The following is a 25690-nucleotide window of genomic DNA, read 5'->3' as shown; positions in this document are numbered from 1 at the left end:
TTTTTGATGCAATTATAAATGGGCCTATTTTCTTAATTTCTCTTTCTCATAGTTTATTATTAGTCTAAAGAAATGCAACAGATTTCTGCATACTGATTTTTTATCCTGCCACTTTACTGAACTTGTGGATTAGTTCTAACAATGTTTTGGTGGAGTCTTTAGGGTTTTTATATATATGATATTGTGTCTTCTGCAAATAGTGAGTTTTACTTCTTCCTTTCCAATATGGATACTTACTTGTTTTTCTTGCCTAATTGCTCAGGCTAGGACTTCCAATACTGTGGTGAGTAATTAGTGGCAAGAGAAGGTATCCTTGTCTTGTTCCTGACCTTAGAGAAGGGCTTTCAGCTTTTCCCCATTGAGTATGTTGTTAGCTGTGGGCCTATCGTATAAAGCCTTTATTATGTTGAGGTATGTTCCCTCTATAGCTGCTTTGCTGAGAGTTTTTATCATAAATAGATGTTGAATTTTGTCAAGTGCATTTTCTGCATAAGATTTTTATCCTTCATTTTGTTAATGTGGTATATCGCATTGACTGATTTGTGGGTGTTGAACCATCCTTGCATCCCTAGAATAGATTCCAATTCAATATATTGTTGGATTTGGTTTGGTAATATTTTATTGAGGATTTCTTTTAATGAACTGCCACTTAAAATACTTTTTCTTATGTTTGATTAAAGCATGGGGTCCAGTTTGAGCATTCACTTCTGCATTTGTCCAGCATTCACTTTCTAAGTGACTACTGTCCTCTGGGCACTGTATTAGGTATAGATGTAAATTGATGCACGGCCCCAAGATGGAGATGCATGAGGGCACAATAGTTGTGCCATTGAGGGTTCAAGAGGAGCCCCTGGGGGAGGGGCCAGAGGATTTGCTGATCCCTTGTTTACAGTGGCTAACAGCATGGAGTCTGGAGTCAGACAGCCCAGGTTCAAATCCTGACACTCTATCACTTATGAGACATATAGTTTGGACTAGTTACTTCTCTGTGTCAAAGTGACTACCCTAAAAAATGGTGATATTCATGGTATAAAGTGTGAATTAAAACGAGGGAATATTTATAAAGCTCTTAGAGTAGTGCTTGGTACATGGGAAAAAGTATATAAGTGTTTTAAACAAATCAAGTAAAATAAATACTGTATATTGTGACCAAAGTAAGGACTAAGGAAAACTCTATAGTGAAAAATATAGAAACTAAGTGGCAGGCATTTTAATATTTGTTTTTAAATGTATGGAAACTTTAGTCGATAGTTAACATATAGGAATTTGCTATTACTAGATTCTGTCTCCAGAGCCTTGGATAACTTTTGTGCCCTGTATTTTCAGTTATTTTGACTTTTTCAGGTAGAGAAGAACTTTACAACAATTAGGGAAGTTCCGAAATGAAATGACCTGCCATTTGTCTTGTTGTAAATTTCTGTCTCATTACTAGAAATAAGCAAGCAAAGGTTGAACCTGCCTGAGATGTAGCTCTGAGGATGCCTGCATTGGGTAGGAGTAGATGGGGGTCAAACAAGTGAATTCCTAAGAGCCGATGATTTGTTTCTTTTCAGTCATACTTTAGTCTATTCAGGCATGTGACACTGGGAGCCAGGGTCTGGAGATGTGAAATGGCAGTTTCACTGGAGAACATAGGAAGGATTCACAGATGTTGAAGGCGGAGAGTAGTCTCAATTGCTGGTCTCAAACGTGGACTTCATTTTGTAGAAAACGGGGAGGCATTGCATGTTTTCAGTAGGGGAATGACCTAGATTAAAAGGAAAACGTTTTTTGTGATTGTGGGGAGGGTAATCTGGTAACAAGTGTCCAAAGATTGGAAGCAAGAGTCCCGTTTGGAGACAAGGCCACCGTGCGGATAGGCAGGGCTAGATAAGACGGCATGTGAGAGGCATCCAAGATGACTTTGAGCCTCAGGAACTGAGGCTGGCTGGTGTATAGCAATTTGTGGGATCGGAAAGAGAGTGTTTAATATGTAATTCTAACTCATTTATTCAGTCAGCAAATAAATTCATAAACAAATGTTTATTGAGTGCACACAGTGCAGTGCTCATAGTGCCCTGAGGTCGGACTCATCAGGCTGTTTTCATGAAGAACAAAACAAACACACATGCATTCCACGTGCAGCCTGAAAGCCCATTGTGGTGACCCTCATTACGGGGCAGCGTAGGCATTCCTTGGGAGCACATTAGAAACAATGCCTGCTAAAAAACAGAAACTGCTTTCTCTGAACCTCTGCATAAAGTAAGTAGGTCCTTCACTTTTATGAAAATGTCTGATTGTGTGTTTGCCTTGACCACAAGGAAATCAGGGCAGTGGAACTGACGGTGGCTTTTATGTTTCACAATCAAGTCATATTTATTCATCATAGCCCCTTATGTCTTTCTACCTTAAAACACATGAATACCTCTAAACTCTAAAAACTCATCAAAGTGCCATGTTCCACTTGTGTCTGTACCACTGGCTTTCTTTCCTCATGTTCAGAACCTTCCACTTTCTATTTCACTTCTTGCTGCACGGTTTGAGACCGGGAATAGGTTTATTATTCCAAAGAACAGATGGCTGAGCCTTTGAGAGCCGGTGCATTTCTACAGGGACTATGCATATAGCACTTAGCACATCGTTGGTGCTCAAGAAATGTCCCCAAAATTAAAACAGATTTTTAAAATAGACCGACTTCGCTGTCATTGAGGTGCCCCACAGGAGTTTTTTAAATCTCCAGTGTTACAAAAATGTCCAGCCATCCTTTGGAAAGCAGAGTAAAACAATCTGAAATAAACACTTCCCTTTATATTTTCTGCCCAAAGGTGACCCTTAAACTCTCCCCCCACTCCTCCAAAGTTAAACGTCTAGAAAAGAGATAGGGTTACAACCTTCCAATGCCAGGCTAGTATTTTTAACATAAACACAGCTCAGAAATGTGCAGCGCCTCCCGAAGTTCTTCGTCTACTTGTTTTACAAGCTAATGGGGGTGCAGAGGTTGCCTTCTGCCCAGTTCTGTGGGCGATGGAATGTCTTGTTCCCTGTTTGCATCGAGCATGGAATTTCTGAGCAGCTCTGCTCCTCATCACATGTGTCTGCCATCCTTAGCACAGGCCACACAAGGGGCTCTGTCAAGTCTGATGGGAAGGGAAGCTCAGCGCCCTTTATGAACTTCTCCTTTCAACCCGTCAGGCTCTAAAATTAGGCAGGAGTCGCTCTCACCAGACATTCCTCTCTGCAGAGGGCTTGCCCTTTACAGTTTTCCTTCACCTTGCGTGGACAAGCACGTCCCATTATCGGTGATAACGAGAATCCTGGCGTTTGCCTCAGAGAGCACCACGTCTGAACCAGATTAACTGTGGGGCTGAAGATTGTTTGTTTGGGGAACTTACATGGTCGCACATGTTCGAATGTGTTAGCAAAACTGATTTTATTACTAAATGTATTATTATCTCCAGAAAAGTAATCACTTCAGCAGAGAGAGCTGATCTTTTCATAACTGATGTCATTCTCTTGAAGAACAGTAATGTTCCCTTGGTTTGTTATGTTCACTTGCTCCTCTTTTTCCTTTAAAGGAAGATGTTTTTATTTCATCTATGTGAAGCCAGATTCACATGCCAGCTGGACATGCATACAGATTAGCTGGACATGCATATCGAGAGAAAGACCACTTGATATTTGGTGATGCCTCGGCACAGCCATGCGGACAATAGGGACGGTCATTTCTGACATTTTTGACTTTATATAAAGTATAAACCTTTTCCTCAAGAGTTTTTTAATTTAAAGGATTCAGATCAAGGATCGGTGAGCTCTTATCTGTCAGTCATTCATTAGAATAATGGTTTTAAATGTGCAAAATTAGAAGCTGCTTTAAACTGATTACTTATCAAGTTGGGGTTAGTTTTTCTTATGATTCTCTCAAGCATTTTTGGTTTCATTTCTAAAGTGAATTGTGCCTTTAAAAAATACTATTGAAACTGAATTTTTTTAGTAGAATGGCATGGCAGGATATAGTGGGATTTTTATTATTCTTTTAATAATCTGTCCTCAAGGCGATAACACTGATGACTGTTTAGAGAAGGATCATCTTTCTAAGCAGACCCATTCTGCTTTAAAAAGTAATAACTCCTGTATCTGGAATATGGCTTTTGACATGCTTGAATGAATCTCCTTTTCAAGAGGGTAACAAAAACAAAAAAGTGAATAAAGCATATTATCTTTGCCAGAATACTTGTCCCTTAGATTACCTAGAGGCCAGTGATCATTGTCTTGGGGGTGGGGAGAATATATTAAATCTATGTCAAAGTTTCTAACATTTGCAAAATTTTGCATAATTACACCCAGTAAAGATGCTTACAAGGAAATAATAGCTTGAAGTGAATTACTTTGTAATAGGGTAGAAAAAACTCTGGACCAGGGACTTGGTGTTAATTTTATGTAAGCTAGCAGTGTTACCTGGCAGTTATCTTTATGGATCTTGGGTTTCTCATTTCTAAAATAAGAGAGGGTGACCAGCTAGGTGAGGTCCCAGAGTGACATTCTCTCCTTGTATCTGAAACATTTATTGATTTATTTATTTATATTTATTTTTATTTTTTGTGCATTGGGTCTTCGTTGCTGTGCGCAGGCTTTCTCTAGTTGTGGCGAGCGGGGGCTACTCTGTTGCTGTTCGTGGGCTTCTCATTGTGGTGGCTTCTCTTCTTGCAGCACATGGTCTCTAGGTGCGTGGGCTTCAGTATTTGTGTCATGTGGGCTCTGTAGTTGTGGCTCACGGGCTCTAGAGCACAAGCTCAGTAGTTGTGGCACACGGGCTTAGTTGCTCCTTGGCGTGTGGGATCTTCCCAGACCAGGACTCGAACCCATGTCCCCTGCATTGGCAGGCAGATTCTTAACCACTGGGCCACCAGGGAAATCCCTGAAACATTTTAAATACCCAGAATTTGGGATGCTCATCTTGATTCCCCAGGGCTGAGAAAGAGCTGACACCAGCTTTCTTTCCCAGGTGGAACAGTCTTGCGACTCCTTGAAAATACCCATCTCTGTCCTCTATCGAGATACAGCGTGGGCTTCCCAGAGGGTGTGCTTCCTTTATTGCTTTGTTGTGCTGAATGTTGTTGGTTTTAAATGTGGACTAACATTGTTATGCTGCTGTGAGAGTCTACAAAATGAGGTACTTAAGTTTTAAAGGGGAGGAACACGGAATTAAGGCAGGAAACATTCTAAAGTCAGTATTTGATCAATCTCTGGTTGGCTTACTAATGTCTAGAACTAACTGTGGCTTTGAATCGCTGTCGTGATGTTTATTTTTCATCTGTGGTGTCCCTGATGAAGGTTGCATATCAAAACACGATAAAATAGTCCCTCTCATGTGGTCTCATGGGTGCTTCCAAAGATACTCTGTCTTAGATTCTTCAGTGGTGCTTGTGTCTGTGAAGGTGGACGGGTGTGCCAGGGGAAAGACCTGGTGCTGACACTGGTGTCACAGGCTCCTGGTTGGACTGGATCTATCGCACGGACCGTTTGCTCTGCTGCTGACAGGAATGGGGAAGACGGGGCCCGTCAGCCTCCCATGATGAGCTGTTGGACCTGGCTGACTTACAGACTTTTTCTGATACTCAAGTGGGTGCCTGCTGGATCCCATGGGAGCACTTTGTCATCCTGTCCGTTAAGGGTCCCATAAAGGCTTTGGCATCCCGTCAAAGGTCTGTGCCCACAGTGGACACTCAAAATGAACGGATGTGTATTGTCGGCTCGCTGTCATTTGGTTACAGTTATGAGGGGGAAAAGTCTTTTTGCTTTTTAGCTTGAACCTGGGTGGTGGTGCAGCAATAAGCTATTGAAAATAGCCCATGGGTTCAAGCTTCATCTCCTCATCAAGCAGTAATGGCTTGAGTGTCATATAAGTAGATAAAATATATTATGGTTGTTGTGTGTTACTAATAATAGTTCGAGGCCCTACTGCTCCTACCACAGCTTCACTTTAGCCAGTAAGAGGAGTCAGGGAGACCAGGCGGGTTTGAGGCTAGCGTGGCAGAGTTCTGAGCAGGGTCACCAGCACACATGTGCGAGGAGAGGCCTGGGAATTGAAGTGGCCGAGTGATGCCTGGGCGTGGGGTCCTTGGCACAAGATGTGATTCTGAGAGTTGGCAGTTGGGTGGCTGAGGAGAGAGTGAAGTAAGGGACCACTGATACTACCCAAAATGAGAGAGCCCCAAAGAGGAGCCTGTACTAGGTACACCTAGAGCACATTGGCTTGGAGATGTAGACGGGCCACCCACCCTGTGACATCCCAGCCCTCACAGTGGAGCAACCTGAGGGGCTTTCTGACCAGCAGGGACCTGCACATGTGGGCGTGAAGGTCCTTAGCACGGAGTCGTTTATTGGAACTCTCTGAGATGGCAAATGGGGGATATTTTCAGAGAGAAAAGAGAAGACCAAGTATAGAAAACTGCAAAACAGTAGCATTTGGCAGCAGGAAGAAGAGCTAGTAATGGATCAATTAGGAAGGTTGATAAAGAATTAGAGAAGTACTGCACCCAGGAAGCCAAAGAAGCAGTTGCCAGATAGGGATCGAAACAGATGAGGACTGGGAAGAAACCACTTCAAAAATGGCATTTCTGAAAAATGGGGAAAAGAATTATTCTTTAGTAAATGGTGTATAATGGTTGGCTATTTGGGGAAAAGTAGTTAGATACCAGATCATATGTAAAAAGAAACTTCATTTGGATAACCATAAATGAAAATATAGACAAATATGTTTACAACTTGGGGTGAGGGAGTCCTATCTGTATATGTGCTATGTAAATATATTCAAGATACCACAAAGAAAGTTTAAAAACAGGCTGTAGACTGGGAGGAAATACAAACAAAATATATGACAGAAAGAAAGGTAAACGTCCTTAATGTAAGAAGAGTTTCTGTTAACTAATCAGAAAGGTAAAACACACTGAAAGCGTGGGCACACTTTGTTTTCTGAGGAAGAGATATAAAATAACCAATTAACAGATGAAAATCTTGGCTAATTTAAAAACTGAGTCTTAAAACTGGTGAGATGGTAATGTTTGCCTATTACACTAGCAAAAATTAAAATCCATCTTAACACCCACTGCTAATAAGAAATTGACACTTAGGTAATATTGTCATTAGGAGCTTAAGTTGATACACCATTTTTAGGAAATTATTTGTCAGAATCTATTGAATTTTTTTTCAGTGATTTTTTTTAATTGGAGTATAGTTGATTTACAGTGTTATATTACTTTCTGCCGTATAGCACAGTGAATCAGTTATACATATACATATATCCACTCTTTTTTAGATTTTCCCATGTCATTACATAGTATTGAGTAGTTCCCTGTGCTATACAGTAGGTCCTTATTAGTTATCTATTTTATATATAGTAGTGTGCATATGTCATTCCCAATCTCCCAGTTTATCCCTCCTCCCTGTTCCCCCCCCATAAGACTGTTTTCTACATCTGTAACTCTGTTTTTCTTATTTGTAAATAAGTTCATTTGTACTATTTTTTTAGATTTCACATATAAGCAATATCATATATTTGTCCTTCTCTGTCTGCCTTCACTCAATGTGACAATCTCGGTCCATCCATGTTGCTGCAGATGGCATTATTTCATTCGTTTTTATGGCTAATATTTCATTGTATATCTGTAGCACATCTTCTTTATCCATTCCTCTGTTGATGGGCACTTAAGTTGCTTCCATGTCCTGGCTGTTGTACATAGTGCTGCAGTGAACATTGGGGTGCATGTATCTTTTCGAATTATGGTTTTCTTCAGATATATGCCCAGGAGTGGGATTACTGGGTCATATGGTAGCTCTATTTTTAGTTTTTTTAAGGAACCTCCATAACTGTTCTCCATGATGGTTGTACCAATTTACATTCCCACCAATGAGGTGGATACCTCATTGTAGTTTTGATTTGCATTTCTCTAATAAATAGTGATGTTGAACATGTTTTCATGTGCTTTTTGGCCATCTGTACAGTACGGACCATCCATGTGGATATTACTCTGTCCTGCCTGCTGCACAACAGAACGCTTGCTGCACTCTCCTCCGAGTCCCCGAAGCTCCCTCTCTGTCCCAGCTGTGATCTCCCCGCCACCAGTGAGGGGAGGGCTTCCCTGAGTGCAGGAACCTTTCCTCTCCTGTAGCTACCCCCCGCCAGGGGTGCAGGTCGCGTCCCATTTCCTCTTTTCTTTTTTTTCTTTCTTTCATCCTACCCAGTTGTGTGGGGATTTTTCTTGTCCTTTTAGGTGTCTGAGGTCCTCTGCTAGTGTTCAGCAGGTGCTCTGTGAGAATCGTTTCATTTGTAGATGTATTCTTGATGTACTTGTGGGGAGAGGTGAACTCCACATCCTCCTATTCTGCCATCTTGGCTCTAACTCCTGTTGAATTTTTAAATGCACATACACTTTGATTTAGCAATCTCATGTCTAAGAACATATCCTATAGAAATCATAGCATGAGTATATAAGATTTGTGTAAAAGGGATTTATTCTATCAATCATTGTTAACAGAAAAAGAATAGTCTGAATAGCCTTTGGTGAGCAAATGGTTAAATAAATTCGTGTACTTTCATACGATGAAGTACTAGGCAGCCACTTTTTTAAATGAGGTAAATCTGGGTATCTTTACCTGGAAGGAATTACATAATAGGTAGCTGAGTGGGGAGAAGCCGACTAAGTTTTATCCTACTATTGGCCTGATTCTATGTATTATTGCCTTTTAATAATAACCCGTGCATGTGAATACGTGTAAACAGATGTGTCTCTATAAGCATGTGGAAAAGTTCGGAAGGATCTACACCACTAGGGTAGAGGTAGGGATGGAGGGGCAAAGACAAAAAAAATCATCACTGCACTTTGAAAGGGCAGTGGCGAGGATAGGACTGAACGAGGCAGGCAAGTGTGAGCTGTGGGTGTAGGTTACTGTGGATATGTTTGATCAGGAGGGAAGCAGGAGATGGAAATTTAGTTTGAGGGACGGACGTGGCAGTACAAAAGATTTGGGGCGTTGTTGTTGTGTAGGATAGGAGAAATTTGAGTGTGTTTGTATGCCAAGGAAAGGGAGACGATACAAAAAAAAGTCGTGGTAATCAGAAGAGTGTGGTAGTAGTGGACTTGGTAAGAAATGAATGATCCTTCTTTCTCGGGGGTTCAGAGGGTGAGTGAAGTTGGCAGAAGGTTTTTCAAGAACTCCAAGCAGATGCCCCCACCCCCCGTGAAGATAGGAAAGGCCAGATTCAAAGAGTAGGGGATGCAAATGGGTGGTGTTGGGAATGGAAGAAAATGGAAAACAATGGAAACAGCTAGGAGATGTGCTAAATCTGCAGGTTTGGTCATCTACCTCATACTTGTGGGATTAGAATTTCTGGGAATGAAGCCTAGGAAACTGCATTTTTAACATGTTTATCACAGATGCTTAGGCCCAGCCAGTAAGGTTCAAGAACCATTAGTGTAGATTGTGAACTGGAGCTTTTTGGTTTGGCCAGGTTTGGGAAGCAAATGGAAACAAGGAATTTGCTAACTTTTCTTCTTTACCAGGCAAATCTAGAAAGAAACTTACGACAAAGCCTCTCAAAGAAAAGTTTTGAAGTGGCTTCAAGAGGAAACCAGCTGGGCTGTTTTTAATATCTGTTTCTAAAATGTCCACATGGATTCCTTCCATAGTTATCAAAAGACTCAGGAGTCAATTTGCCCTTCTGTTGCAGTCAGGTTAGGGTTGATTGTCATCGACTGCCATTCCATAAATGGAAATGGCATAAAACACTGCTGTGTATATATAGAGAGATTTGATAAAGTCTGTATACATGTATATATGTTAAGTGAGTATGTTTATTTCAAGTCTGAAATAGCCTCTTTTAAGGAGTTGTCTTGAAGATGATTCTATTGTAGTCATCCTCAGTGCCCTTTCCCTTTCGGACAGCATTCACAGTGTTGTTATTTTAACATCTGAACTACACCAACTTAAAACTTGGGTATATTTTTGCAGCTATGGGCATTAGGGGACCTTTGTGCTTTTGATTGTATTCCACAAGGATGCCTCTGTCCTGGAGCCAGATGGGAGCATTGCAGACTAAGGGGCAGGCACTAGAAATCCTACAGGTGGTAGCAAGCAAAGTAGTGCCAGAGGAGGAAGCCACAGTGCCCCGAAGCAAGAAGACAGAGCACTTTGCACACAGGAGGCTCTGAGGGTCAGCTTAGTAGGGACAGAAGTGCACCAGTCCAGCTGACCGGGTGAAGAGTAGGACGCAGAAGGGGAGTTGCCTGAGGAGGGCTCAGCCAGGCTGGAGAGGGATTAGGTGTCGGAGGTGGGATTTGAGGATAGATGGGAAGTTGGGAGGTAGCCGGGTGGGGTGGGGGGGGTGCTATTTTTTAAGCAGATGATTCAGTTAGCGTAGAATCGTGTGAGACAGTTTGCTCCCCTGCCTACCCGCCCCCATGCTGTCTCCTCTGGTTAGAACACGCCTACCTGAGGGCCTGGGTTTTAGCTCGTTAGCCCCAGCTGTCGCCTGTACCTCTTCCTCTGCATTTGCTCATACCGCCTGCACAGTTACTCTCTATTAGTGGCTCCTAACTGGCACTAAACAACTTTCACTAAAACCCTGTCTCCTCTGATAACTTTGAACTCTTCCGTGTATTCTCCGTAATTCCTAAACAGTCAACTTCACATATATCTCAGTATTTCTCTCCAGAGTCAGAAGCAAATGCTTGTTATACTGTTCCTTGGCAGGTTTCCAAAAACGACCAGACTCGCAGGCATTAACAGTGGCCATGTAGTGCCTGTCTCCAAATCTGCCTCGCCTCCCCCCTCTCCCCTGCCCGCCCCCCACTGTTTATTCCCAAGGACTTTGTGGACACTTTCCACGATAGAACTGCTACCTTAAAAAGCTTTGGATAGACTATGGCTCCAAGTCACACTACCTGTAGAGGTTTATGTCCTTGACTGTGATGTGTGAGGTCAGCAAGACGTTTCCAAGCTGGGGCACTTTCCAGGTGTCATTTGGGATAAAGATACCACGTTTGACCAGAGAAAGCTATTTACAGATTGTCTGTCTGGAAGAAGCCATTATCAGCTTTGGGTGACCTAGTGCTTATTCTGTGGCTTACCGTTTGAATAACATTTCATGTTCTCTTTCTAGTCCTCTTTCTCTTATTCCTTTTATCCAAAAAGTAATGAATCTAGAAATGTTAACTGCATTCACCAGATTCAGGAAGGTTTGATGAGCCTTAATTATCAATCCTGGAGAACGTGTCTGTTTAATCAGAAACAATAGGATTTCTATGTTGCTCCTTATCTACTCTCTAAAGCTAACATACGTTTCATTGTTGCTAACGTTTAATTAATAGTTGAACCTAGGAAAATGAAGAGGAGTTGAGTGTCTTAACATTGAGAGAGGAGGTTGAATATGAAATGTCTTTCCTAGAAAAAAAGTCTTCCTAGATTGGATTGTCTGGCAGAAGAGCCAAATCTGAGTTTCCGCTGCCGGGAGGGATGCTTGGGAGCAGAGAACTGAATGCCTGTTCTCTTATATGCGCCTCGTGGAGACCCTAAGAGGTGGGCACAGTGGCCACATTTTAGGGATAAAGAACTAAAGCTGAGTGAGGACACACTTGCCAGGGGTCACCTAGCTTTTAAGAGAAGAATTCAAAGTCAAGTCTCCCTATGTTCACTACTCCACACTGTCTCCATAAAAACTGAAATTGCTTCACCATCAACTAGCCCTTGAGTAGTACTGGATTTTCACTGTGCTACTCTACAGCTTGAAGAATTTACTACCTGTCTGTTTTTCCCATGTAAAAGCATGCAAGTATTTACTCAGGAATGCTAAATCTAGCTGTTCTGCTTTCTTTTGTTCTAGATTTTCTACCCTAGCAAGGATGGTACAAAGATTCCAATGTTCATCGTGCATAAAAAGGGCATAAAATTGGATGCCTCTCATCCCGCTTTCCTATACGGCTACGGTGGCTTCAACATATCTATCACACCCAACTACAGGTAAGCGTGGCACCTCGGAACTTCAGCGTGCATCTGATCTTCTCCAGACAGTGAGGAGAAACCAGAGACTGGTCTACTGCCTCTGCACCTGAGCCCCATCCCCTTGGTCCCCACAGGGAAACCTGGATCAAGACAACACTGATTCCCGAGTAGATCTTATCTTTGTTCATTTGTGCAATGAGGATTCGTTAAGCCTGCTCTGTGTTGGGAAGTGAGATGAGTAAGGAAGTGTCCTTACACGATTTTCGTCCCTGAACCAGTGGATATGCTGGCAGTTTCAGTAGAGACCATGCAAGGATAGGAAAAATGTTGAGGAGAGGACCACATGGGTGTATGGTCTGATTACTTACCTCAAACTCTCCCTTCCTCTGATCTTCAACATCCAGGAAATTAGCAGCCAGACCATCTTGAGCCTCAGGTTGCAGAAGCCCACCGTTTCCCCAGTTACTAAAAGGAAGAGTGAATAAATTTCAGAAATAGTTCTCAAAGCAAAATTAATTTTAGTTAACAGCAAACAGAAAAATAACCTCACTCAGTACTGTTAGGGTCAGAGTGGAAAGAGAAGGAGGAAAACATAAAATCCAAACTTTCTAAAGAAGCTTTGTGCTATAGTTTCTTCTATTTCTAGAAAACATTCTCCAGCCCTGGGCACTCCATTATTTTCTGGTCAGTGTGCCTGATCTCCTCTACCTCTCTCACACCTAGTTTCAACGCCTAAATTTCTGTAAAACTGGAACATCTGTTTAAAATTCATATTTCAGAAGGAGCTTTCTTTTTTCCAACTTGAACAATTTGGAGAGGGATACTGGGAGAGATGGTAGCAGGGGCCATTACCGGGTGTGTAACAAGCACAGCACCATTCATACCAGGGCTGTGTCACGTGGGTGGCAGTATTTTGGTTGTCAAGACAGTTGTTTAAAATGAGGTATACTGAATGCTCCTGAAAATGTATGAGCTTTGTAGTTAATCACTAGTCCCAAGTTATAACATTTCACTTAAATCAAGCAATGTAAACATACTGGGCTTCCATGTAGATGACAGCACGTGCGGAGCATCTTCAGGGCTATGTGTGCGGGTGCAGGTGTGGTGGAGGAGGACAGCTGTCCTCACTGGGCAGTTAGTGGCAGGTTAACTGTTTTTACCATCTCTCAGTGTGTCCAGGCTCATCTTTGTGAGACACATGGGTGGTGTCCTTGCAGTGGCCAACATCAGAGGAGGTGGGGAATACGGAGAGACGTGGCATAAAGGTGAGGTATTTTCTCTGCAGAAACACAAATGTGGCATAGCCCAAGCCGAGGGGATTAGGGGCAGAAAAGGATGCTTCCAAACACATTGCAGGCACCATTCCCCCTTTCCATTCAAACAGCTCAGTCTTTTCAGTTTATTTTCCTGTGCAGTCTATTTTAATGAAGGACACCTTTTTCAGACACATCTCCTACATACCATAATCAGTTCGGATTTTTTTTTTAAGCAATGTATAGGGTACATTTTTATCTATCACTGTCAGAAGGGAGTCTGGGGGATACTTTGGGTATTTACTGTGTCTCCTTCTCCTGTTAGCCTGGCTTTTACTGTTTAGCATTATTGGCTATCTCAAAAGAGACTGCAAAAACAGGCCATTTTCTCTTAAAAGAAAAAAGCACTCTAAAATAGAGCTTTCCGGGCTTCCCTGGTGGCACAGTGGTTGAGAGTCCGCCTGCCGTTGCAGGGGACACGGGTTCGTGCCCCGGTCCGGGAAGATCCCACATGCCGCAGAGCGGCTGGGCCCGTGGGCCATGGCCGCTGAGCCTGCGTGTCCGGAGCCTGTGCTCTGCAATGGGAGAGGCCACAGCAGTGAGAGGCCCGTGTACCGCAAAAATAAATAAATAAATAAAAAATAAAATAAAATAAAATAGAGCTTTCCTATTCCCAGTTTGGGCATCTTTTGCTTGTTTTCTCTGATCTTCCCAACGTTGCTAAGAAATAGCATCCTCCTAGTGTTGCTGCTGGGACTCTAATAAAACCTGCACGTGATAGATAAACACAAGAACACAGTCATTTTTCTTTTCTGGTTTTAATGGTTCAGTCTCTGTTCTCTGGCCTGAAGCATGTATTCTAGTTGATTGAGGAAATGCTCCTATATTCAACTTTATTCCCCAGATTATCATTCTTTAAAAAAAAATTATGGCAATCTTTATTTTTAAAGCTCCGTCTCTTCCTTTTCTCTCTATATGGAGCACACCCCGTCTCCCAGGCTTGTGTGTATCTGGAGTGCATAGACTAACCAATAACTTGAAAAAGATGTTCTTCCCTTACCTTATTCCTGTGCTTGGGGGAGGAGGATGTGGGAAGCCCCTTCACTCCCACCGGCTCCCTGCTTCTCCCCTCTCAACATCAGGCATCCCGTGTAAGACAGTCTGCAGGCACGAGGGCGGCCCCCAGGGCTCAGGCTTGGCCAGCAGCACGTGGTGAGGAGGCTCTTCTCCCGCAGCAGGAGCATCCAAGACCACCCTTTGGATCCGTACACCCACTTGTTCTTCTCTACCTCCTGAGGCCAAGGCTCTGGTTTTCTGCATCGATCAGATCAGCAAAGATGAGGGCAGATCTGTAAAGAGCTTTTTTCATAAGTACCTGTTAGATGTCAGGAGGCAGGAAAGGCCCAAGCCTAAATCCTCAGTCTTCAGCGTGCACCCCAAGGACTGATGTCAGACAGCAAACTATCTGAGCATCTCGGCAAGAGTGAGTGTCCCTAATGAACACATGGGCCCCCAGCCTGCCAGCCATTCTTGGGCCAGCTGCTGCCAGGTGTCATCCTTGAAGGCTTTATTGATTGTCACTGTATTTGAAACAGCATAGAATTCATTGTATAATTTTGACTTGGACCTGATATTAGAGTTTAATTACACTAAAATCATACTATGAAACTGTGATCGTAAGAGATGACTAAGAAAGGGGGAATAAAAGTAAAGTCTCTACACACCTTATGTTGGATGTACATCCCAAATCCATATGCTAAGTCGAGACCCCTTGACTCACCCAATTTCCTGGTTAAAAATGTTTAATGTACACACTTAAACACCCACCTGTACAGATTCCTGACCCAGTGGCCTCCTCAAAGAACCAAAGTTCTTCGCCATAGAATTCCTCTGGTCCTCAGGTGTCCACCACGCTCTGGTAGGGAAGAGTGCCCTTGGTCTTGGTTAACTCTCTCATCTCTGTATTAATTATAACCAAGTTATTATCCAGAAGTCTTGGGGGGTGGAGTTTGCAGCTTGATGGAAGCTAAAAGTTGATTACCTCTGTTTAGACTGATCATAAACTTTCTCCTAATTTAGGCAGTGAAAGGGCCTGAAATGGAACTTTTCTAGTTAGACCCTAGCATATTGAACCTTGATAAATCTAGATTTCATTCTGTTAATTGAGTTTAAAATTTAATGCTCTTCAAAAAATATAGTCTTATACCCAAAATATTATTATTCCTGGAAAGTAATCCTAGCCATCCTAATTCACCAAAAATTTCTTATTAAAATCTTAATAACATTTGTTTTGATATGAAAAAATTTCTTCAGTAGCACTGCTTCATCTTTAATTGAATTTCTGCAAAAATGGTTAATCTCAAATATCTAATTAGATGTATGTCTGCTTTTTATTCATTTCATTGGAAGTTATTTCAGACAGCGATTCCTTTGTGGCCATGACTTTGACTTTTGGCCTCTACTTTTGGATATTACAAGGCCTTACAAATGTTCCTCTCTTTAAGTAGTTTCTTTGTTTGGCTCTACACTGGAATGGCTTCTAGATGAGAGAAAGCCCAGATTCTCTGAGGAGATGCTTGAGATCCTCTTCATTCAAGCCTAGAGAAACTAATGGGCTACTCTGTGCAGCACCATGTCCCCACCTAATTCCTACCTAAGTTCTTTAAGCACCCGTGGGCAAAGTCAGAGAGCTTCCTTCTCGTAATCACGTCCCCACCTCAGACTCCAGCAGAGAGGAGGGGTGAGAAGTGCACCTCTCTGCACAGAGCACATTTTTTAAAAATTTATTTATTTATTTTATATTTTATTTTTGGCTGCATTGAGTCTTCGTTACTGCGTACGGGCTTTTCTCTAGTTCTGGTGAGCATGGGCTACTCTTCGTTGCAGTGTGCGGGCTGCTCATTGCGGTGGCTTCTCTTGCTGCAGAGCGCAGGCTTCAGTAGTTGTGGCCTGGGCTGTAGAGTGCAAGCTCAGTCGTTGTGGCGCATGGGCTTAGTTGCTCCACGGCATGTGGGATCTTCCTGGACCAGGGATCAAACCCGTGTCCCCTGAACTGGCAGGCAGATTCTTAACCACTGTGCCACCAGGGAAGTCCACGCAGAGCACTTTCCTCTTCCCAGGGAGGGGGCAGTGCACTCATCCCCATTGTCACATGCTGTGTGGAACTCGAGGACTGGACTCTGCTCTGGGTCTTGTGTCAGTTTTGAGTCCGGCGCCTCCCAAAACACAGGGCTTTTTTGTTGACATGCTTTCACATTTTCATTCTCATGGTCGTCTAATGTTATAACAGATCATCTCTTCCCTTTGGGGCATTTGCCTTTTAAGTTCTAACAGGTTTTAGAAAAATACAAAGGCACCATATGGATTAGCAGTTGTGGTACTGATGATGGATTTCCACAATGCATAACAAAATTTAAATTGAGGCAGTTTTCTAAATGTAGTGTTAGTCCATTGTGTTTAAGTTGATCAGTAGTTGAAACTATGCCCTATCATAATTTGAATTCCCCTTAGGTTAAAATGTGATTTTTTTTCCCTATGTTTTGTTAATTAACTATCTTTCACTTTGGCACATTGTAGGTGGTATCTTGGCCAACAAACAAAACTGCTTTGATGACTTCCAGTGTGCTGCTGAATATCTTATCAAGGAAGGTTACACGTCTCCCAAGAGGCTGACTATTAATGGAGGTTCAAATGGGGGCCTCTTAGTAGGTGAGAACTGGGTTTTTTATTCATTGTACTTTACTAGTTAACTCTTGGAGTTTTCAGATACTCTGATTTACTTTGGCTCAGTGGTACAGAAAAAGCAAAACCCATTTGTATTTGGGCATCTAATTAATGACATTTGAAGACACAACTACTGACTCAACTCATCATAGCCTGAAAAGCCATTCCTCCTCCCTGTTCTGAGCTCTATTGGACTGGACCGCAATTCTTACCCTTCCCTCTCCTACTCCCCACAGACTGGACCCACAGGTCTCTAGGGTTCATCAGCACATGACTGAGCCTAATAACACACCTCTGACTGTGTTACCCAGAACTTGTAAGCTGTGATCATCACTAAACATTTGTTGAATACCTATGCCATGGGATGCTAGATGCTGTGCGTTCAGAGAAATATGTCATGAAGGAAAATGAGGTACATGCAAAGATGGATCCACAGCTTCACAGTAATGAAATAGTTCACAGTAATGTTCACCCTTGCTGAGTGCCTTGGCAGGCCCAGTGCTGAGCCCTTGACATGCACATGGCCTGGGAGATGGGGACAGGTATTATCCCCATTTTACAGAGGAGGACACTGGGGCACTGAGAGGTTGAGTAGCTTGCTAGTGTGATGGTAGTGCTGGGGTTGATGCTTAGCACAGTGGCTTTAGATTCTGCTCTTTTAATCTCTATGTGGCACTGTCTCTAAGTGGATTTTCCTAATTTTTGGTAGTTAATGAATTTTTACTTTGCTTTTCATCTCTCAACAATACTTAACATTGTAATGAACATTTATAGTGGTCCTGAACTTTGCTTGCTGGGTCCTACATCCAGTGTCATTCGGATACGAGGGGCCATTGTACAAATGGAGAATAGCACAAATAGACTCAACCTAAAAAGCACATGTGACAATTTTTAGCTTTCAATCCACTGTTGTCAGGGGATCTTGACACATTCACTCCATTTCCTTGTTTTTGAAATTTACTGACTTGTGTCAAAACCTGAATTCCTGTCCTTACTTTGATGAGAGCCAGAGCACTGTGGGAAATAGAGACTCCACTCTCAAAGGGTGCACACAAAATCTCACATGCTCTGAGTCCTGGCACAGAGGCAGTCATTTGAAAGGAGCCTGGTCAGATTCCCTGGCTAACCTTGAAGAGCCTCCCAGAAGGGCAGGAGGCAACTGGGACTCCTACTGGGGACACAGGTGCTGGTGGCAGACATTTTGGGGAACTCGTTCTACCACAGGGACACTGGTGCTGGATTCTCTCTCTGGCTATTAGCACTCCACCACCAGCAGACTGGCACCAGCTCTGGTGATGCAGAGATCAGGCCTTGCCTATCAGCATGCCCAAAGTAGTTGGCCCTGCCACAACAGAAGGGCCTGTGCAGCCTACATACGAGGCACCCCTAGAGCATGTAACTCTGGTCACCAGAGGGGAGTCTGCTGCTGGGCCCTACAGGATATCACCTATATTAAGGATACTTATCCAAGCTCAGAAAACATAACCCACCCACCTAATACACAGAAATAAACACAGAGAATTAGGCGAAATTAGAAGATAGAACTATGTTCTTAAACTAAGGAGCAAGATAAAACCCCAGAAAAAGAACTAAGCAAAGTGGAGATAAGTAATCTTATCCAATAAAGAGTTCAGGTAATAATTATAAAGATGCTTAACAAACTCAGGAGAAGAATGAAGACAATGAGACATTTAGACACTAGACAGTTAGAAAATATAAAGTATAAAGAAGAGCCAAAAAGAGGTGAAGAATACAATAACTGAAATAAGAAATATACTAGTAGGAATCAACCATAGATTAGATGATACAGAGGAATGGTTCAGAGACCTGGAAAGCAGAATAGTGAAAATCATCCAAGCCGAACAGAAAAAACAATTCTAAAAAATGAGGATAGCTTAAGAGACCTCTGAGACAAAGCAAACTAACATTCACATTTTAGGGGTCCAAGAAGGAGAACAGAGAGAGGGGCAGAGAACTTATCTGAAGCTGAAAACTTCCCTAACCTGGGAAAGGAAACAAACATCTAGGTTGAGGAAACACAGAGTCCCAAATAAGATGAACCCAAAGAGGTCCACACCCAGACACAGAGACTCTTAAAAGGAGCAAGAGAAAAGCAACTAGTTACTTATAAGGGAACTTCCATAAGACTATCAGCTGGCTTTTCAGCAGAAACTCTGCAGGCCAGAAGGGAGTGGCACAGTATATTCAAAGTGATGAAAAAACATACAATCAAGAATACACTACCTGGCGAGGCTATCATTCAGATCTGAAGGAGAGATCAAGAGTTGTACAGACGAGCAAAAGATAAAAAAGTTCAGGACCACTAAACTAGCCCTAGAAGAAATGTTAAAAGGCCTCCTCTAAGTGGGAAAAAAAGACCACAGCTAGAAATATGAAAATTACAAAAGGAAAAAAAAAAACTCATTAGTAAAGGTAAACATAAAGATAGTAGATCCGCTACTTACAAAGTCAGTAAGAAGTTTAAAAGAAAGTAGTAAAATCATCTATATTCACAATAGTAGTCAAGTTGATACACAAAACAAAAAGTTTTAAAATATGACATCAAAACATTAAATATGGCAGGGGGGAATATAAATGCAAGATTATTAGAAAGTGTTCAAAGTTAAGAGATCATCAACTTAATCGCAAAGATATATAGGTGGTTATGTATGAGCCTCCTGATAACCAAAACCAAAAGTCAGTAGTAGATACCCAAGCAAAAAAGAGAAAGTAATCCAAACATAACACTAAATATAGTCATTACATCACAAGGGAAGAGAGCAAAAAAGAAGGAACAAAAAAGAACTACAAAAACTACCAGGAAACAGTTTTTTAAATGGCAATAAGTACATACCTATCAACAATTAATTTAAATGTAAATGGACCAAATGGTCCAATCAAAAGATAGAATGACTGAATGGATAATAAAATAAGACCCAACTATATGCTGCCTACAAGAGACTCACTTCAGATCCAAAGACAGACACAGACTGAAAGTAAGGGGATGGAAAAAGTTACTCTGTGCAAATGGAAACAAAAAGGAAGCTGGGGTAGCAATACTCAGACAAAATAGATTTAGACAAAGTTTGTAACAAAAGACAAAGAAGAGCATTACATAATGATAAAGGGGTCAATACAAGAAGAGGATATAACATTCATAAATATTTATGCACCCAGGAGAAAAGGGAACCCTCTTACACTGTTGGTGGGAATATAAATTGGTACAACCACCATGGAGATCAGTATGGAGGTTCCTTAAAAAACTAAAAATAGAACTATGATATGATCCAGCAATCATACTCCTGGGCATATGTCTGGAGAGAACCATAATTCGAAGAGATACATGCACCCCAGTGTTCATTGTGGCACTATTTACAATAGACAAAACACAGAAGCAACCTAGATGTCCATCAACAGAGGAATGGATAAAGATGACGTGGTACATATATACATTGGAATATTACCCATAAAAAAGAATGAAATAATGCCATTTGCAGCAATATGGATGGACCTACAGATTGTCAGACAGACAAATATCAATATGATATCATTCATATGTGGGACTCCCCAAAAAATGATACAAATGAACTTGTTTACAAAACAGAAGCAGATTCACAGATCTCAAAATCAAACTTATGGTTACCAGAGGGGAAAGGTGTGTGTGTGGGGGGATAAATTAGAAGTTTGGAATTAACAAATATACACTACTATATATAAAATTGATAATCAACAAGGACCTAATGTTTAGCATAGGAAACTCTACTCATATTCTGTAATAACCTATATGGGAAAAGAATCTGAAAAAGAATGGATATATGTATATGTATAAATGAATCACTTTGCTGTACACCTGAGACTAACAACACTGTAAATCAACTATAATATAAAATAAAATTTTTAAAGATATTAATGCACCCAACATACGAGCACCTAAGTGTACACGGCAAATATTGACAGACATAAGGGAGAAGTCAAGAGTAAAACAATAACAGGGAACTTTAATACTCTACTTACATCAGTGGATAGATATTGCAGACAGAAAATCATTAAGGAAATACTGGCTTTAAATGACACATTAGATCAGATGGACTTTAAGAACATTCCATCCAAACGCAGCAGAATACACATCCTTTTCAAGTGCACATGGAACATTCTCCAGAATAGATCATGCTAAGCCACAAAACATGTCTGACTAAATTTAAGAAGATTAAAATCACATCAAGCATCTTTTCCAACCACAACAGTATGAGATAAGACACCAACTACAAGAAAAAAACTGCAAAAAAACAAACACATGGAGGCTAAACAATATGCTACTAAACAACTGGGGTCAGGGTGAGGTCACTGTTAAATCAAAGAGGAAATTTAAAAATACCTGGCGACAAATGAAAATGGAAATACAATGATCCAAAAATCAACGGGATGCAGCCAAAGGAGTTCTAAGAGGAAATTTTATAGCTTTATAAGCCTGCCTCAGGAAACAAGAAAAATCTCAGGCTAACCTAACACCTAAAGTAACTAAAATAATAAAGATCAGAGCAATAATAGAGACTAAAATACAATAGAAAAGATCGATAAAACTAAGAGCTGGTTGTTTGAGAAGATAAAAAGATAAACCTTTTACCAGACTCATCAAGAGAAACAGAGGGCCCAAAGAAAATCAGAAATGAAAGAGAAGAAGTTACCTCAAACACCACAAAAATGCAAAGGATCATAGGAGATTACTATGACTAATTATATACAATAAAGTGGACAATCTAGAAGAAATGAATAAATTCCTAGAAACTTACAATCTCCCAAGACTGAATCAGGCAGAAATAGAAAGTATGAACAGACCAATTACCACTAATGAAGTTGAATCAGTAATATTTAAAAAAAAAAAAAAAACTCCCAGCAAATGAAAAGTCCAGGACCAGATGTCTTCACAGGTGAATTCTACGGAACATTTAGAGAAGAGCTAACACATATCTTCTCAAACTGTTCTGGAAAACTGAAGAGAAAGGAGCACATCTGAACTCACTTTACAAGGCCAGCAGCATCACCCTGATACAAAAACCAAAGACATCACAAAAAAAGGAAATTACAGGCCAGTATCACTGGTGAACACAGATGTAAAAGTCTTCAAAGTATTAGCAAACCAAATTCAACAACACATTAAAAGGATCATACACTACAATCAAGTAGGATTTATCCCAGGGATATAAGGATGGTTCAATATCTGTAAATCAATCAGTGTGATACACCACATTAACAAATTGAAGAATAAAAACCATATGATCATCTCAATAGATGTGGAAAAAGCTTTTTACAAAATTCAACATCCATTTGTGATTAAAAACTCCTAGCAAAGTGGGTATAGAGGGACATACCTCAACATAATAAAGGCCATGTATGACAAGCCCACCACTAACGTCACACTCAACAGTGAAAAGCCAAAAGCATTTCCTCTAAGGTGAGGAGCAAGACAAGGATGCTCACTCTCACCACTTCTATTAACATTGTATTAGGAGTCTTAGCCCCAGCAATTAGACAAGAAAAAGAAATAAAAGGAATTCAAATTGGAAAAGTAAAACTGCCACTGTTTGCAGATGATATACTATGTATAGAAAATCCTAAAGATGCCACCAAAGAACTAATAAATGAATTCAGTAAAGTTGCAGGATACAAAATTAATATACAGAAATCTGGATTTCTGTACCTTAAACTATCAGAAGGAGAAATTAAGAAAACAATCCTATTTAAAATTGCATCAAAAAGAATAAAATACCTAGGAATAAATCTCACCAAAGAGGTGGAAGACCTGTACACTGGAAACTGTAAGACACTGATGAAATTGAAGATGACACAAATTAAAAGATGTGTCATGCTAATGGGTTTGAAGAATATTGTTAAAATCACCCTACTACCCAAGGCAGTGTACAAGAGTCAGTGCAGTCCCTATCAAAATACCAATGGCATTTTTTGCAGAACTAGAACAATAATTCTAAAATTTATTTGGAAACACAAAAGACCCCAAATAGCCAAAATGGTCTTGAGAAAGAAGAACAAAGCTGGAGGTATCATGCTCATTGATTTCAAACTATACTACAAACTCTAGTAACCAAAATAGTATGGTGCTGGCACAAAAACAGACATATAGATCAATTCAACAGAATAGAGAACCCAAAAATAAACCCACACATATATGGTCAGTCTAAAACAGAGGAAGGAAGAATATACAATGGGGAAAAGATAGCCTCTTCAGTAAATGGTATTGGGAAACCTGGACAGCTCCATGCAAGAGAGTCAAACTGTACTTTCTCACATCATATGTGAAAATAAACTCAAAAATATTTAAATGTAAGAACTGAAACCATAAAACTCTAAGAAAACACAGTACTCTCATTGTGTACATTGTGTACAATGTGACCAAACACATTGGTCTTCACAAAATTTTGGGGGGATGTCTCCTCAGGCAAGGGAAACAAAAGCAAAAAACAAATGGGACTATAACAACCTAAAAAACTTTTGCACAGTGAAGAAAACTATCAACAAAATGAAAAGACAACCTACTGAATGTGAGAAGGTATTTACAAACAATATATCTGATAAGAGGTTAATGTCCAAAATATCTAAAGAACCCATACAACTCAACATCAAAAACAAACAACTCAATTAAAAAATAAGCAGAGACAGGCTTCCCTGGTGGTGCAGTGGTTGAGAGTCCGCATGCCGATGCGGGGGACATGGGTTCGTGCCCCGGTCTGGAAGATCCCACATGCCACGGAGCGGCTGGGCCCATGAGCCATGGCCGCTGAGCCTGCGCGTCCGGAGCCTGTGCTCCACAAGGGGAGACACCACAGCAGTGAGAGGCCCGCGTACCACAAAAAAAAAAAAAAAAAAAAAAAAAAAGAACGAAAATGAGCAGAGGACCTGAATAGACATTTTTCCAGAGGAGACATACACATGGCCAATAGACACATGAAAATATGCTGAACATCACTAATCATCAAGGAAATGCAAATCAAAACTACAATGAGATACCACCTCACACCTGTCAGTATGACTAGTATCAAAAGGACATCAAATAATAAGTGTTGACAAGGATGCAGATAAAAGGGAACCCTTATGCACTGGTGGGAATATAAATTGGTTACAGCCACTATGGAAAGCAGTATGAAGTTTCCTTAAAAGTTAAAAATAGGACTACTGTATGATTCAGCAATTCAACTTCTGAGTTTTTTTCCAAAGAAATCAAAACCACTAATTCAAAAAGGTATGTACCCCTATGTTCACTGCAGCATTATTCACAGTTGCTAAGATATGAAAGCAACCTAAGTGTCCATTGATAAATTAATGGATAAAGGAGGTGTATAATGATACATACAGTAGAATATTACTCAGCCATATAAAAAAAGAATGAAATCTTGCCATTTGCAAGAACATGAATGGACCTACAGGGTGTTTTGCTAAGTGAAGTAAGTCAGACAGAGAAAGACAGATACCATATGATTTCACTTATATGAGGAATCTAAGAAACAAAACAATTGAACAAACATAAAATAAACAGACTCATAGATACAGAAAACAAACTAGTGGTTGCCAGAGGGGAGTGGGGTGGGGATATGAGTGAAATAGATGAGGGTGATTGAGAGGTCCAAAATTTGTTATAAAAATACCACAGATATAAGGTACAGATAACATAAGGAATATAGTCAATAATATTTAATAATTTTTTGTGATGACAGATGGTAAATAGACTTATCATGGTGATCACTTTGTGATGTATAAAATACCGAATCACTGATTTACACCTGAGACTAATATGTTTTAAGTCAGGTATACTTCAATTTAAAAAAAAGAAGAAAGAAAGAAATGGAGGGACTTCCCTGGCGGTCCAGTGGTTAGGACTCTGCACTTCCACTGCCAGGGGCCTGGGTTCCATCCCTGCTCTGGTCGGGGAACTATAAGATGCCACAAGTCGTGTGGCTTGTGGAAAGAAATTGAGAAATGAGATGGATAATCTTAAATTCCGAATAACTACAAATTTGATTTGTTCACTCGACAAATATTTATACGGCACCAAGAAGTGCTGGGCATTTTTCCAGATACTGGGCATATGTCAGCAAACGAAAGAGACAACAGCTCTGCCTTCATGGAGCTTTCGTTCCAGTCAGAGGAGGCAGATGATATGTTGCTGGGCACAGAGAGCAGGGGAGAGAGATGGGAGAGGTTAGGGGTGGGGGGAGGCCAGACCAGGCAGGACCTCATGGCCCGTGCACAGAGTTTACTCTGTGAAATGAGAAGCCTTTGGGGGAGTTTTGAGCAGAGAAGTGTCATGATTTGACATGTTTTTTTTAAAAAATCGGGATCATGCATTGATCCCTTTACTGTGTTAGGGTAGACAGAAGGGGAGGCAAGGGCAGAAAAGCAGGAGCCCAGGTAGGTGGCTTCTGTCCCAGGGAGAGAAAATGGTGGCTTGGACCTGGGTGTGGCGATGGAAGTAGTGAGAAGTGGTCTGATACTGGGTATATTTTGAATTTGAGCCAACTGAATTTGCATATGAAGTAAATATGAAGTGTAAAAGAAAGAAGAACTAAGGGTGAATCTAAAATTTTTAATGGGAAAGGACGTTGAAAATACCATCTGATTTCAATAGTGGGAGAGCTGTGTTGTAACTTACTGGTTCATCCAATAAAAGTCCATTTTATTTTTGGAGTTTTATATTCAGGAATTCATTTATGCCTTTTAACAAACTA

The 25690-nt window shown here is 40.9% G+C and overlaps 1 protein-coding gene across 1 annotated transcript in view; it reads left to right on the top strand.

Moving 5' to 3' along the window:
* The window catches only part of PREP (prolyl endopeptidase), a 142967-nt gene that overhangs the window by 110941 nt on the left and 6336 nt on the right, over window positions 1-25690 (top strand). The window contains exons 11-13 of the mRNA XM_059083658.2: window positions 11858-11994; window positions 13147-13241; window positions 16806-16937. Coding sequence (XP_058939641.1) covers window positions 11858-11994; window positions 13147-13241; window positions 16806-16937 — 364 coding nt within the window. The remainder of the gene's footprint in view (window positions 1-11857; window positions 11995-13146; window positions 13242-16805; window positions 16938-25690) is intronic.

Source organism: Kogia breviceps, chromosome 13 (assembly GCF_026419965.1).
Source record: "Kogia breviceps isolate mKogBre1 chromosome 13, mKogBre1 haplotype 1, whole genome shotgun sequence".
In the NCBI taxonomy this organism is placed as follows: domain Eukaryota; kingdom Metazoa; phylum Chordata; class Mammalia; order Artiodactyla; family Physeteridae; genus Kogia; species Kogia breviceps.
The sequence above is the reverse complement of the archived record's forward strand: the minus strand, read 5'-3'. Positions and strand labels throughout refer to the sequence as shown.